Source organism: Meles meles, chromosome 1 (genome assembly GCF_922984935.1).
Source record: "Meles meles chromosome 1, mMelMel3.1 paternal haplotype, whole genome shotgun sequence".
NCBI lineage: Eukaryota > Metazoa > Chordata > Mammalia > Carnivora > Mustelidae > Meles > Meles meles.
Window position 1 is genome coordinate 185,849,002 of NC_060066.1, and position 16,167 is coordinate 185,865,168.

General features: G+C 43.2%; 2 protein-coding genes across 5 annotated transcripts in view; both read right to left on the reverse strand.

The window, feature by feature from the left end:
• ZMPSTE24 (zinc metallopeptidase STE24) overlaps positions 1-3,520 on the reverse strand; it is a 46,167-nt gene extending 42,647 nt beyond the window's left edge. For 2 of the 4 annotated variants that reach the window (XM_045978573.1, XM_045978567.1), the window contains exon 1: positions 380-621. In XM_045978573.1, the coding sequence (XP_045834529.1) occupies positions 380-502 (123 nt within the window). In that variant the 5' untranslated portion in view covers positions 503-621. Of the gene's footprint in view, positions 1-379; positions 622-707; positions 852-3,435 lie in introns of those variants that run through there. The other 2 variants (XM_045978583.1, XM_045978580.1) reach the window with 2 other exon arrangements.
• A 4,441-nt stretch (positions 3,521-7,961) lies between these two features.
• TMCO2 (transmembrane and coiled-coil domains 2) lies at positions 7,962-10,719 on the reverse strand. The gene is made up of 2 exons (XM_045978441.1): positions 10,356-10,719; positions 7,962-8,305 (listed from the first exon to the last, which is right to left on the reverse strand). Exons 1-2 carry the CDS (start codon positions 10,599-10,601, stop codon positions 7,994-7,996), a joined length of 558 nt encoding a protein of 185 aa, XP_045834397.1. The 5' UTR covers positions 10,602-10,719; the 3' UTR covers positions 7,962-7,993.
• Between the last annotated feature and the right edge of the window lie 5,448 nt (positions 10,720-16,167).

Below are 16,167 nucleotides of genomic sequence, written 5' to 3' on the forward strand. Positions count from 1 at the left end.
CTAAAAATTTTGCCTCTTCCTTTTGAAGGCACATGGGTCGCTGCCAAAGTTAAAGGAGGTTAAGTCCGGGCCCGAGGGCCCTAAAGAAAGCTGTGGGCCAGGCACACCCGAAGTCTGACCAGGCGGCAGCCCTGCCTTCCCTTTCATCGGGCCCTAGGCGGCCTGGGTCCCAGGATCACGTTGCGGAAAACCTCCCAGAGGCACAAGATACCCTCAAGGCCAAGCCTGCCCTCGGGCCAAGTCAGGAGGCCTCGCAGGGACCCCACGGGGTTGAAGCGGGTGCTGGGGCCGCAGCAATACCCCAAGGACCTGGGGTCGAGATCGACGCTGGCCCAGGCTGCCCAGGTGTCGGGGTCGGGTGGGCCCTGTCTAGGCTCACCTGCCGCTGTGCTAGGAAGCTTTCCCAAAGATACACTGTCCAGGAGAAGAGCAGCACGGCCCCGAAGATACGCTTCTCGGCCGGCATCTCCCACATCGCGTCCAGCGACGCCCACATCCCCATGGCCACCCGGTTCCGCCGGCTCCTTCAGCGTGCACCAGTGCCACACCGTCACCAGTCCCCTCAGACCGTCCCCGCAGTGCCACAGCGATATCCGTCCCTTCCGAGCGCCCCTACACCGACACCCGCCTCCATCCCACCCCCTCCGCGCACCCCGCAGTGTTACACCAACACTCTTCCCCATGGCGACGCCCCCAGGGCCTCCTACTTTCTGCCGGAAAAGGACAATCGCGCCTTCCCCACTTCCGGCCCGAGGCCGACCGGAGTCTTTGTGCCGAGCTCCGGCCTCAGCCAGTCCCGACTCGGCGGCGTGCTGCGATCGTACTGAGCTGCGTTACACCAGCTTTCTTCCCCTGCCCTCCCCTGCACGCTCGGTTCCCGCCGAGGGGGTTCCGGCCTTCCTTTTGGGGTGGCAGGGCGGTGGAGCTCTCGCTTTCTCCCCGGCGGCAGGCGCATCCTTCGGGCTGGGTCTCGCCCTGGCTTAGCCGGGGGCTGACACAGAGCCCTGACGCGGCTGGGAAGCACGATCCGTGCCCACGCCCGGGAGACCTGAGGGCCAAAGGGATATCTAACAGCGGGACTAAGAACTAAAAGGGCAGGATTTTGGACCCCACTGGGGTGTTCCGAGTGCAGGCCTGTTAGAGAGTGCGCGGTAGTGATCAGATGTTCATTTAAAGGCGTCGCCTTTGCTCCCCCCCCCACCCCAGGTGAAGGTGGGGGTGGCATTTTGCCTGAGAGTGTATTCTGGAGCAAACCAGAAAACATAGGTTAAAAACACCTAAACTGAAAGGGCCTTGCTTTCTCCAAGGACAAACTCAGGTTAAAGACCAGGGCCCTGTTTATCTTGGAATTGAGAAGTGAAATGGGGTGACGGGAACACCTGTTAACACATTTATTTGACTTGAAAAGGGAAAAATTTTCTCACCAAAGAAGAGTCTAATTTGGTTAATTGGTTTGTCGAAGAGACTGGCGTTGCTAATTTGCATAATTATTATTTGCAATAAATTGAGCTAAATCTGCAGCTGCATCTAAAATATATTTAAATTACAGTAATATTGTAATGCTAAAGATGGTTGAAATTAACATGTCCAACTTCCCGACTCTTCCTAAATGCCTCTAAAAGAAAGTAATCAGTATAATTAAAAATCACTTGAGAAAGTGAAGGACTCTAATGACAGGATAACATTCTTTTTCTAGACAGATTGTTTCCGTTTTGTTTTTTGTTTCTTTGCCTTCAACAGAATTAGTAGTAGACCTAATTGACCTGTCAGCGAAGGAAGGAGAGCTATTTGACTTTTGGCTTACCACTCAGAAGGAAACCAAAGAATTGACTGGCATTTCTATAACAAAATTACCAGCATTCCCATTTACTTATGTGAGTAGTATTTCTTGGCACTGTGTCTATGGAAAGAGAAAACTGAAACTGAACCCTGTTAATCTAACCATTAAGAAATAATCATTTAGATACATGGATTAATTGGTGGGGAAGCCCCATCCATCTCACTGAGAAAGCATTTCCAGTAGAACGTTACCTTTTATATTTGTGTATTATCAAAACTTATAATTGTGTCATTCTGAGCAGCTGTATGTTAAAGATAATAGTAATGACTACTCAATTCACAAGAATTCTAATACTCAGAGCTATACAATGACAGGAAGAATTTTTAAATTCCCTTAATACATATTTTTATCACGAATAAGCGATCAATAAAAGGTCTTTGAAACATAAAAATTATTACCTTTGGATAACATGGGGGAGTAGAAAATAAATATAATTTAGAGATGATGAAAGAATGATATAGAATTACCAAATGTTAAAGACCTCATTTGTGTAATTTTAAATGGATTATGATAGTCATTGTTATGTAGAGTCTGTTGCCTACATTATAAAAAGTGATTTAAAAGTTTTATCTCAAATTGTCATTACTTACAGTTTGCCAGAGTTTACATTTATTGCAACTATTTAAATTTACGTTGGAGCACCGGGGTGGCTCAGTGGGTTAAAGCCTCTGCCTTCAGCTCAGGTCATGATCCCAGGGTCTTGGGATGGAGCCCCACATCGGGCTCTCTGCTCAGCAGGAAGCCTGCTTCCCTCTCTCTCTCTGCCTGCCTCTCTGCCTACTTGTGATCTCTGTGTGTCAAATAAATAAAATCTTTTTTAAAAAATAAAAAAATAAATAAATTTACAATGAAACATTTTTTTTAATTTTTAGAGAGGGAAAGAGTGCGCACATATGCACGAGTGTGCATGAGTGGGAGTGCCAGGGTTGGGGAGAAGAAGGAGAGAGAGATCCCAAGCAGGCTCCATGCCCAGTGGGGCTCCATGCTCACAACCCTGAGGTCATGACCTGAGCTGAAAGCAAGAGTTGGAGGCTTAACCCACTGAGCCACCCAGCTGCCCCATGATGAAAATTTTTAAATATCTACTTAAAAATATGAGGGGATAAACATTTTTTCAAAATTCTCTCTCCCTAGTGTGTCATTGCCATGCCCTCTTTGGTCTTCTTGTCTTCATCTGTCTGGGTTCCTCCAGCTCCATCCTGCTGCAGTTTGTCCAGAAGCCTCAGAGAAACTCCTGCCAACCAAACTGTGGCTAAGAGCACAGATTTAGAATCAGGCTGGTTGAGTGCCAGTCACAGTTCCACCAAGTATCAGCAAGCTACTTATCCTCTCTGTGCATCAGTTTCTCATCAGTAAAATGAGAATAATCGTACTTACCACCAGGGCACCTGGGTAGCTCAGTGGGTTAAGCCTCTGCCTCTGTCTCAGGTCATGATCTCAGGGTCCTGGGATCAAGCCCCACATTGGGCTCCCTGCTCAGCGGGGAGCCTGCTTCCCCCTCTCTCTCTGCCTGCCTCTCTGCCTACTTGTGATATCTCTCTCTTTCTCTCTCTGTCAAATAAATAAATATAATCTTTTAAAAGAATAATACTTACCACCTCCTATTGTGAGGGAAAAAATGAGAAAAATCGTATAAAGCTTTTGGCAATGTGTCTGGCTTTATAAAGACTAGCTACTAGCTCGCGGTAATGGGAGAAATGCCTCACAGTGTTATCTGTCACCAGGTGTCTGAAGAGATAAGGGAACAGGAAGCTGGTAAGAGGTTTCTAAAAGTGAAGACTGGAATTCACTCTTTCACTCAGTGAATAATGAATATCTGCTAAGTGCCAGGAATTGTTCTGGGTTCCTGGTGAATAGCAGTGAACTAGACAGTGAACTTTGTCTCCTGAAGTTTACATTCTTCGTGGGCTGGAGGGGAAGATAGATAATATGCAAATACGTAAGAGTAAAAGTGGGGGAAGTGATAGGTGCTGGGCAGAACAGGCAGGGAAAGGGGGATACAGCATGTTGGCAGGAGGGGTACCTTCTTTATATAAATTAGTCAAGGAAGGGGTGCCTGAATGGCAGTCCGTTGACCATCCAACTCCTGATTTCAACTCTGGGTGGTGGTATCAAGTCCCGTGTTGGGCTCCAGGCTCGGCGAGAAGTCCGCTTGGTATTCTCTCTTTCCCTCTCGTCCTCCCCCTGCTCTCGCTCTCTTGCTCAAATAAATAAATAAATAAATAAAATCTTTTTTAAAAAGAGTTTAAAATAGTCAAGGAAGACCTCTCAGATTGACATTGGAGCATAAACCCAAAGAAAGAGAAGAAGCCACATGGGTGTGTGAGCAAAGTGTGCCATGGTGAATAGCAAGTGCAAAGGCCCTAAGGCCAAACAAGGTTAGCATATTTGAGGAATAAGAGGGTGTGGAAAGAGGAGAGTCAGAAGGAGTGGGAGGGCAGATCACATCAACATGCACAATCCTTCAGTTAAGAGCTTGACTTTTACTCAGAGTGAAATAAGAAGCCATTGGAAGGTTTTGAGCAGAAAAGTAACATCTCTTTGCCCACTGAGTGAAGAATAAATTGAATGGGGACCCAGATGGAAGCAGGGAGTCCAATTAAGGGGCCATTTTGAGAATCCAATTGAGAAGTGATGGGGACTTAGACTAGGGTGGTATCAGTGGAAACAGAAGTAAAGTAGGGAAAGTGAATCATTTTTTTCCCTGTGCAGAAAGATAGTGTTTGTAAATAGAGGGGCTGGTGTGTGTGAAGATCAAAATGGGAGCCTCAAAACAAGTTATTGGGGGCACCTGGGTGGCTCAGTGGGTTAAGGCCTCTGCCTTCGGCTCGGGTCATGATCCCAGAGTCCTGGGATCGAGCCCCACATCGGGCTCTCTGCTCCACAGGGAGCCTGCTTTCTCCTCTCTCTCTGCCTGCCTCTCTGCCTAGTTGTGATTTCTCTCTCTGCTCCACAGGGAGCCTGCTTCCTCCTCTCTCTCTGCCTGCCTCTCTGCCTAGTTGTGATTTCTCTCTGTCAAATAAATAAAATATTAAAAAAAAAAAAAAAACAAGTTATTGGCAGGGCTTTGCTAAAGGAGACAGACTGAATTTGGAGGATAAGGATTTTCCTCTCTAGAGTGGTGGACGCTGGTGTAGGATAGTTCATCTACCCCATCTAACCTGAAGGATAAAGTAGCTCTCAAGCCCTTTCTCCATTTTGCCTTAACTCTCTGCTTACCATGTGTCCGAGTTTCCTTAACTGATGCCCTGTACCTAAGTGCTTTGGTCTTAAGAATGACCCACTCCGTTAAGCCGCTGCCTTCGGCTCAGGTCACGATCTCGGGGTTCTGGGATGGAGTCCCGCATCAGGCTCTCTGCTCAGCAGGAAGCCTGCTTCCCTCTCTCTCTCTGCCTGCCTCTCTATCTACTTGTGATCTCTCTCTGTCAAATAAATGAATAAAATCTTAAAAAAAAAAAAAAAGAATGACCCACTCCCCATGCTGGGAATGAATACTCAGTGTCAATTTCTTGTGATTGTGGTGTGAATCACACACCCTTTCTGGGGAGCTGAGAACCAGAAACAAGGTGGCTCCCTCAGTTTCTACCACACACTGCCTCCTCAGAGAAGCAGCCAGCCTGTTCTATCTTCTATATCTAGCTCATTCTGTCCTGTCTCCCACACAGAATACCGTATCTATGTTACTCCCCTGTCTAACAACCTACAGTGACCCATTTCCAACAATATGGTATGACCTCTAAGTGCCTTCATTATCTGACATCAGTCTATTGTCTAGGCCCTTCTTCTGACACTTCCCTTTGAAATACCCCAGAGACGTAACTAAGACAAGATGACTAGAACTATAAGGGAAGACACTGAAATGTAGACAGTGCAAAAAGTGAGACATTGACTTCAGTTTGTCCAAATTTCTTTTAATTTTTTTCAAAGTAATCTCTACACCCAACGTGGGGCTCAGACTCATGACCCTGAGATCAAGAATCACATGTGCCACCGACTGAACCAGCCAGGCGCCCTGAGAAATTGACTGTAAAAGATCGTGTGGCACTCCTTCAGCGGCAGAGTTCACAAACTTCTCACCTACACTGCCAGATAATGCACCTTGTCAGTAACTTTCATCTGTTCTGTTCACCACATCATGAATTAGAGCTGATCGGAGGATAAGATCAGTGTCTTACCCTGAAGCCAAAATTCTTCGTTGTAGTTCAGGAAATAGCCAGGGCTTCAGCCACCCTGAAATTCTCCTGTTCTCCAGCCAAGCCACCCTCCTTTTTATATGGCTCCAAGGTAATTCCTGAAGCACGAATACCTTCCATTTCATTGTCTGCCTATGTAACCCTTTACGGGACTACTCCGTGTCACTTCCTGGGCAAAGCCTTTCCTGGCCCTACCCTGCATTCAGACCTTTGTTTACACTGAGTACACTATAGTACACAGAGGTTGCATTTTGATAACAGTACACTGGACAAAAATTATGATCAAAATTACCCTTATAATCCCTTAGGAAGATGACACCAGGGAGATTGTTATATTGTCTCCTGTTGCATTGCATAGTCGCTTTGTCTTCAGCATGGCAATACATCACTGCTTCTTTCTTTGCACAAATGAAATATTTCATTTGGCTGTCAGATAGTTACAAAGTATTTCAATGACTGTATAATCACATTTACTGTGGCAAAAATGCACACAGTATAAGGCTTGTGGACTCTGAGATGTACCCACTGAGGGGATGGTCTATGGCCATCCTCCCCGCCCCCTGCCCCGCCCCATCAGAGTACACAGTCATCAAGTGAAATGACAGGTAGGTACCTCCCTGCCTCCCCAAGCTGGGATTCACAAAGGAGAATTCAGCTAAGTTCAAGATGATGTGATCCCACTGTATTATATATAACTCCTTGTTCTGAAAATACCTGCCCAACCAGCCAAACTGGGTGTTCCTGAAGCACAAAGGCTAGATTCCCAAGGACTATCATAATGCTTAGACCAGAGTATCAATAAAAGTTGGATAAAATAAAGTGGCCCTTAGGTCCACCCCATCCTTGTCTATCTCTGGGTAATTAATGCAGACAGATTCATAGGCCACATATCTCCCCTTAGGCTGAAGGCCAGCACAAAACTGGCCTATCTCTACAGGACAGTTCATAGCATTGCCCTTCAACAGCACTATTTTGCTCTTTTTATTATATATAATCCAACCTCTTCAGCATGGAGCTCAAGGCCATATTCTCTGCCCACTTTCCCTTTTTTTCCCATGGATTCCAGTTTGGCTCTCCTTTAACATATGGCTGTTTATAGCCTCCAGCCTACCGAGTGGCATCATTATCTCTGAGACTTTTTTTTTTTTTAAGATTTTATTTATTTGACAGAGATCACAAGTAGGCAGAGAGGCAGGCAGAGAAAGAGGGGGAAGCAGGCTCCCTGATGAGCAGAGAGCCTGATGCGAGGCTCAATCCCAGGACCTTGAGATCATGACCTGAGCTGAAGGCAGAGGCTTTAACACCCTGAGCAACCCAGGCGCCCCTGAGACTTTTTTTTTTAATGATAACAAATGTTCCTCTTTATTTTTTAAAAAGATTTTATTTATTTATTTGACAAAGAGAGATCACAAGTAGGCAGAGAGGCAGGCAGAGAGAGGGGGGCGGAGCAGGCTCCCTGCTGAGCAGAGAGCCTGATGTGGGATTCGATCCTGGGACCCTGAGATCATGACCCAAGCTGAAGGCAGAAGGTTAACCCACTGAGCCACCCAGGCACCCCTCTCTGAGACATTTTTAAGATTGTATTTATTTATTTTAGAGAGAGAGTGAGCAAGCGAGAGAGAAAGAGAGAACACAAGATGGAAGAGGGTCAGAGGGAGAAGCAGACTCCCCGCTGAGCAGGGAGCCGGATGTGGGACTTGATCCCTGGACCCTGGGGATCATGACCTGAGCCCAAGGGAGAAGCTTAACCAATTGAGCCACCCAGGCATCCCTCTCTGAGACATTTTTGACAAGTAGTACACCCTACATTACCACACCACACACATAAGTAGAAGGTGAACCCTACCGAAGAGAAAGCCAGTCCTTGCAGGGTAATTTCAATATAGTTCTTTATCTTTATTGATACACCACCACACACATGAGGGAAAAACAGTGCTTTTCTGGGAAAGATTGAAGTCCATCACATTTCAGATGTAGAAGTAAACCCCGATGTGGGCAAGGGGCTCTGGCAGTCAGAGCAGCTGCAGTAAGGCTCCAAGGAGCAATCCCTCTTTGTGGCAGGTTTGTGGGAAATGATCATTCCCTCCAGGTCCTTCACTTTGTTTTCCACTGCCTGAAGTTTTTTCAAAATTCTCTCTTGCAGGTCCAAGGACAGGAAGAGATTATTGTCTTGAACTGGAAGATTCCCTTCTGGGCTGACCAGCAGAGTCTGAAAAAAATCTGAGCCTTTCTTGTAAAGTTTGTAGAGGGTGATTACAAACAACAGTATTTTCTAAAACAAAACAACAGAAGTTGAGCGTTACTTGTTTATTCATAGGAATGCCTCAATTCAAAACAAAACAAAAACCTAATAGTAACAATAATCCCTCATTCCTATGCCAAACCTCTGTTTCACAAAACATCTTCACATCTATTTTGTCCTTTGATCTTTATCACCAAACAGAGTGATAGGCAGGTCAAGGATTGTTATTTGCATTTAATTAATAAAGATGATAATAACAGATACCATTTGCTAAAAATTTGCCACATGCAGGGCTCTGTGCTAGGAGGTTGTTTTGCCTACGAGTGTCCTATTTACGTAGAAACAGCCCAGAACTGGGTAGCCATTTAAATATCTTCCAGTTTGGACCCTGACATTGTCCAAGGTCATATACTTGGAATAACAGAGCCAGGGCTGAAATCCAGGAATTCTGACTTCCATGTTAAGTTCCCTCAGGACACGGGTCGGAAAAACTAGATTTGCTGGTCGTGGGGAAAAACTTTTTTTTTTTAATGATCTAGGACAGATTGCTGTCAGGAGACAAATTAAAAACCAATCATCTTTTTTCCTTATTATGGTAACTGGCACTGTTTACTGAGTATTCATCATATGCTGAGCTTCTCTTCACACAGTATCTCCTTTAACCCCCACGACCACCCTGAGGCAGGCACTATTGACAATCCCATCTTACAGATGAGGAAAGCGGGGTTTTTAGAGGTTGGTTGCTCTCAGTTCACACAGTAAGTAATAGGACCAAGGTTTGAGACCCAGCAGTCCAACTCCAGAGCTCGTGCTATTAACCACTTATTATACTACCTCTCTCTTGGCTGAGGTGTCTGGAGGGCTGCAAATTCATCTAATTGAATTGAACATTAACCAAACAAGAGCAGAACCCAGAATTATAGATAATAGTGTGGGGTTTTTATTTATTTTTTACCTTATAGTCTTCTATTAGCTATTTGAAATGTGTATATACCCACATATCCTTGTTGGGTATTTAGGTTAGTTGGGTTATAGTAAAGATTTTGGAGAAGATTTGAATTTGGAATCCCAAAATTAGGTTCAAATCTCAGATTTGCCAGTTTTTACCATCTATCAACTTGGTTCAGTAGTAACTAAGTTCCCTCACCCACAAGGCGGACATGATACTCCCTACCTTCCCTACTGCAGGGTTTTGAAAGGTTAAGAGAATGCATGTGACCCTGATTCCTCGACAGTAGTGATATATGAAAAAAGTGAATGCTACAAAATGATACAGTAATAACTTCTCTCAGCATTTACTAAATAAACCTTAAGAAAGTCCTTTTAAAATCCTACCCCCTTAAGATTTCCACTGAAACTCAATGGACCTCAGTTTACTTGTTTGTCATATGAAAATAACCTCTATCCATCTCACAAAATTGTTGGGATTCTAAAAGCATTTTGACTATATTGTAAATACAACTATTTTGCTGGTGATTAAACTATTAAGTTATTATTATTGGCGTTTAGAAGTATGTAAAATCCTAAATGTTTCTTACAATCCCAGCCAATTATACTTCTAGTCCCCAAAAGAACTCCAGTATATATATTGAGCCTGTTATTGTTAAAACAAGGAAATAATGAAAATATTGTGACACCTAAATGAATATACATGCCTTGGCATCAGTTACAGGACAATGTCACAGTAAGAATAGAAAGGCCAAACCCAAGATCCCAATTGTATTTGCAATGTCTAGTCTTTTAAAAGGTACCTCTCACGGTCTCCGGCACACAGTAGGAAATCAAAGATGAATATGTGATCAAATAAATTTGGGGTTAGGTTGCCTTCTCAGTTTGTGAATTTTTTTGATCTATTTTATTCTAAAACAAGCCAAAGACCACTGTGAGAAAGAGCATTTTATGGTCAAAACCTAATTGGCAAACGTTTTTAAGGTTAACCTGGTTTCAACCAATTTCAGAGACTAGGGTTCACCTTTGCTCATCTGCATGGTCTTAAAATTGGGTAGCAGCAATACAGGAGAGAGATAACCAAATTTCAATTTAGAACTATTTAAATTTCTCTGTAACAAAAGAGTATGACCTGAATTGACTGAACACTTCGTTTCCATATGGCATATACTCCTATTGCCAACAAAAGCAAAAAGAAAATCCCCAGGATAACTTGCACAGTTGGAGCAAGATTATCTAGCAGACCCAAATTTGTCTGCTGAGGTGGACTAGTGTCTCCCAGAAGACTTGCTTGCAGCCAATTCCATATCGAGCTCAAGGAAAGATAATCTACAATGTTGTTCCAGACAGGTGAAGATGAAGAAGAAGATGTCGACATTTTAATAAGAGAGCAGCTCCAGGAACTACATGTACAGAGGCTTCAGGAACCTAGATGTGAGTTAGTGAGAGCAACCTGAGAGCCCAGGTGTTCTAGAGCCATTGTGAACTGTGCATTATGATGTCACTGTTCTAAAGGTCAGCTTGCTTCCCACTCACCCGGTGAACTTTCTCACTGGCTTGGATTTTCAGTTCAGTCATATTGCTTTCCTTGATTTTTGACACGTTCTAGCTATAGCACAGCACCAATAGAACTTTCTGCAATGATGGGAATATTCTGTATCTGCTCTGTCCAATATGGTAGCCACTAGTAACTTGGAATGTAAATAGTGTGGCCGAGGAACTGAATTTTACATTTTATTTATTTTTTAAAAAAGATTTTATTTATTTATTTGACAGACAGAGATCACAAGTAGGCAGAGAGGCAGGCAGAGAGAGAGAGGAAGGGAAGCAGGCTCCCTGCTAAGCAGAGGGCCCGATGCGGGGTTCAATCCCAGGACCCTGGGATCATGACCTGAGCTGAAGGCAGAGGCTTTCACCCAGTGAACCACCCGGGTGCCCCTTTACATTTTATTTAATTTTAATTACATTTAAGTAGCCAATGTGGCTAGTGGTTACCTTCTTGAAGAGTGTAGTTATAGAACATTTCCAATGATGCATGGAAGGGACAGCAGTTATTTTCTTTTTTTTTTTTTTTTTTTTTTTTTTTTTTTTAAAGATTTTATTTATTTATTTGACAGAAAGAGAGATCACAAGTAGATAGAGAGGCAGGCAGAGAGAGAGGAGGAAGCAGGCTCCCTGCAGAGCAGAGAGCCCGACGCGGGGCTCGATCCCAGGACCCTGAGATCATGACCTGAGCCGAAGGCAGCGGCTTAATCCACTGAGCCACCCAGGCGCCCCATGGCAAATGAGAAAACAGGTTAAGTGGAGATTTGAGGAGAGAGTTTAAAGAAAGCTTTCCGAAAGAGTTAATAGTTTACTCAGTAAATTTGGAGGGAGGTTATTACTGGATTATTTTGCAGCATTCCCTTTTTTCACATGTCACTATCGCTTAGAAACTGTGATCTTTGGGGAGACTATTTAAATATATTTGAGCCTCATTTTGCTCATCTGTTTACAGATGGGGATTCCACATCCTTTGCAAAGCTTATATTAGAAACAGATGGTATAATTTTCAAAACACTTTGTAAACTATAGTGTGCTATACAATAACTTACATGGCACATTATCAAATCAATTATTTACTGACTAGTACCTATCTACATTCAGCAAGGAGGTATGAAAACATAGTATGTCTGGTCCACACCCAAAACACTCATGAGAAAATAGTTCATACACATTTATATTCTAAATTGAGATCAATTGTGAAGACAGCAAGAATCCAAATGAGCATTTGCACCAATAGGAGGGGGAGAGGCAAAAAGGAAGAGGACAAAGGGTCAGTTATGACAATTTTTAGAAAAATACTGTCTGATGCTATTCCAATTTGTTCATTCTGGTTGAAATAACAGTAATAGGGGGGCTTGGTTAGGAGGAATAGTTGTTCTGTTCTTGCAGGAAGGGGTGGTATGGCAAGTTGTTTGGGGTGTTAGAGATACATCCAGAAAACGGAGTCTAGTGTGCTGTTGGAAATGTAGTACTTATGTCAGCGTGAAATAACGTACTGATTTACAAGTGACTGCTACTGATGTTGAATCTGTAGACTGCTAGTGAATGACAACAGTCAGAATCCTCTCTAGCAAGGCATAACAGTGACTCAGATAAGACTTCGGATTTGGCTATTACAGGTTAAATATAGGTCAGGAACCATTAAAGAATGATAACCAGAAACTTTGGAGAAAGATAGGCCTGTGACAACTAAATCATTATTTGAGACTCTCGATGCTAGAGAAGAGCTCCCTATTACATGGCACCTCACACTTCACTTTTAAAGCACTTAACAATTAAAGTTATTTGTGCAATTTTTAGCTTAACATCTGTCTTCCCTGACTGTTGTAAACCTAAGGAACACAGGGACCATGTCCCTTTTACTGACTACTGTAACTCTATGGCTTGGCACAGAGCGGACATTAAATATTTGGTGACTACAAAGTCCCCTGGAAGAATTCTAAATATCATTATGGCCTAATCTGTTCGTTCATCAAGTGCCTATTACTGTATTTGTACACTTGTTCAGATAGAATCTTTATCGAGTAGCTGTTAAGAGGATAGGCCTTTGGGAGTGCAAATGGATCTGGGTTAAAATTTTTGGCTCTCTTATTCACTAACCTTGTTACTTTGAGCAGATTATATTTAACCTGAGTCCTAATATCTTCACTTGTGAATTGGGAGTAACTCCTACCTTGTAGGCCTGTAATGAGAATTTGGTAATTTGTATAAAAGAACAAGCTACCCATACAGGTAAGTTGCAACTATTATCTGTAGTGACATCCATGACCAAATAGAAGGTATTATCAATCTCAGTAGTGTAAAATGCCTTAAAAGAAGCTAGTCCGGGGGCGCCTGGGTGGCTCAGTGGATTAAGCCGCTGCCTTCGGCTCAGGTCATGATCTCAGGGTCCTGGGATCGAGTCCCGCATCGGGCTTTCTGCTCGGCAAGGAGCCTGCTTCCTCCTCTCTCTCTGCCTGCCTCTCTGCCTGCTTGTGATCTTTCTCTGTCAGAATAAATAAATAAAATCTTTAAAAAAATATTAAAAAAAAAGAAGCTAGTCCGAAAAGCCCATTTATAGTTTGACTGCCTTCTTATATACCTGAAAACCTCCAGTGAAGAATTACCACTATGCAAGGCATCTCAGCCCACCTTTAGTCAGAGCCACCCATCCATCCAGCCATCCAGCCAGCAGTCGCTTCCTTCCACCCAGTAGTCTTCCACATCAGACTGTCTCAGGACTTGTTGGCATACACTGCAGCTTAATGACTTGTACAATGCCTACTTTCATACCTTTAGAAGGTTCTTCATTGCCTTTCAAACAGAATCCAAACTGTAGAAGCTGGTTACATGACACTAAACTACCTGGTTGCTGTTGACCTACCCAGCCTCCTCTCCTTTCTTTCCCATCTTTACTCTCAACACTAGCTATAGCAGACTTTTCAGTGTCATGAAAATACCACAAAGCATTAGTGCACAACAGGATTACCTTGGTGGCTAATTCCTACTGGTTCTTCAGGTTTCAGTTCAAACATCACTTCAAGGAAATTGTTTCCTGGCCTTTTTGAGGTCCCGTCACAGCCACAGCACTTTTGATTGTCTATCTTCTTTAGATAGAAGAAGACTGTTTTCTTTAGGATCCTAGACTCTAACCTCCACAATGCAGGAAACCTACTGTGTCAATGTTCAACACCCAGGAGCTAGCAGATGTCATGGGCTTAAGTGAATATTTGGATATATCTTTGCTGCACTTCCAGTCTTCTCTATTTTCCAGGCTAAACCTGTCAAATACAGGTTGACAGGTTTTTAAATCTCCTATCCTGGTTACCTTTCTCAAAGTGGTTCAGACCTCCAAATGCAGTCTGTCACAGAATCTATTCCTGCAGGTGTAGACCAAGCAGGTCAGATTACAGTGGGGCACTCTTTCCAGACTCACCTCTGCCTAACAGAAGGTTTTGCCCCTCAGTCAGCAGGAGAAAGCCATGAGGTACCACAGTCTGTTGTAGGGGTGGGAGGTGGGGAGAAGGAACTGAGCCACTTCTGACTTTCCCAAGTTTCTCTCAGAAATGAAAGTTTTCCTCTTTCCTCAAATGAGGAAATGTCAATAATAGATGTGTAATTGGAACTGGATTTGCATGACCTGGCTTTGAATTACACTTCAAACTTTATCTCCCATTATTCACTTCCATAAACAATATGCTCAGTTTAATTATAGAACTGTGGTTTTTTTGTACTTTAAATGCCACTTGTAACTTTCCAATGTTCTTCCTTCACATGAAGTTCCTCTGATATCCTTCTAGTCGAAAGAAATTGGGAGACAAGTCTCCACCCATACCCAGCTTTTATCAGCTAGACAAAAACACTTCACCCTTAAGTTTTTATCTGTCAAATGAGGGTAAAAGTACCAATACAGAAGTTATGAAAATTCGGTAAGAAAATCTATGGCTCAGTCAGTTAGGTGTCTGCCTTCAGCTCAGGTCATGATCCCGAGGTCCTGGGATTGAGTCAGGCTCCCTGTTGAGCTGGGCTCTGCTTCTCCCTCTCTCTCTGCCCCTCCCCCCACCCCATTTGTGCTTTCTCTCTTACCAAAAACAAAACAAGAAAAAGTGTAATTATAATCATCCTTATTATCCTGAATTCTCACAGTACTTTCCACTTTGTTCTAGTCATTGCTTCACAAATTTTCCATGCCTATGAATCATCTATAGAGATTTTACTAAAATCCAGATTTGGGGCCAGAAGGTCTGGAGTGGGGTCTGGCCCGACAGTCAACATTTCTAACAAGCTCCAAGGTGATGCCCAATGCTGCTTGTCCACTATCACACCTGGATTAACAATGTTTAAGCTACCCCAGCCCTCACATGAAAGCTTCACACTGGGAGATGCTTTGACAAATTTACTTTGGTATTTTTATCACCCAAAGCATCTCAAACAGTCTCAAAATATGGGTGCACTTAAATATTTGGTTAATGACTAATTCCATCCTCCAGTGTTGGCAATGCAGGTCAGAAGTAGGCAACCTGGGACAAAGAAGAGAGGATAGATTTGGGATGGAACCTCTAGAATACTAATAAAAAACTTTCTTCTCCATCATTCTCCACCCTCTTTCACATGTGTTCATGAACATGGGGAAACATTGAAACAGGGAATTCTGGGTAAAAGGATAGAATAAAAGTGTTGGGCACTCCCAACTTTTACCCATCATTTAGGGGGCATTCTTGAATTTTTAAAATTCAAGCCTTTTTAAGGCTCTGAGGGGCACTTGGGTCACTCAGTCAATTAAGTCTCCAACTCTTGATTTCAGCTCAGGTTGTGATCTCAGGGTCATGAGTCCTGCATGGAGTGTGGGTTTTCCATTCCCTCTGTTCCTTCCCCATTCTCCAATAAATAAATAAAAATCTTTAAATAAAAAAGGCTTTAAAAACGAAGCCAATGCTTCCAGATTTGTACCAGCATGGGGACAAATCCCAAAGATGCATCAAGTAAAAATGAGTACTAAAAGCTACAAGAATTAACTCTCTGACCTTCTGTATTATCATAGAACTACACATGCTACATTTGACATAAAAAACTGTTTTTAATAAAAATCAAATAAAGCAAGATGCTCCAGCTGGAACAGAAAGTAATCTTATGATGAACCACTTTGGCTTGCACTTGTAGCAAACTTTCAAAAGCGTTCTGAAAAATAGGGTTTGGTTCCACCACAAACAGACTCACTTGGTCCTTTCAGGGGATAGAAATTAGGGGTAGGTGAATGGATGTAGTTCAGTCTTAAGCAAATTAGCAACTTTCTCTTGTTCTGGGCTAAAATTCACTAGTATAAGGAATTTTAAGAATGAAGCCACCAGATGTTTCTCATACTCAGATCACAGTGACTTTTTCAAGAGGCTATCCTGTATCTCCCCATAGATGAGGAAACT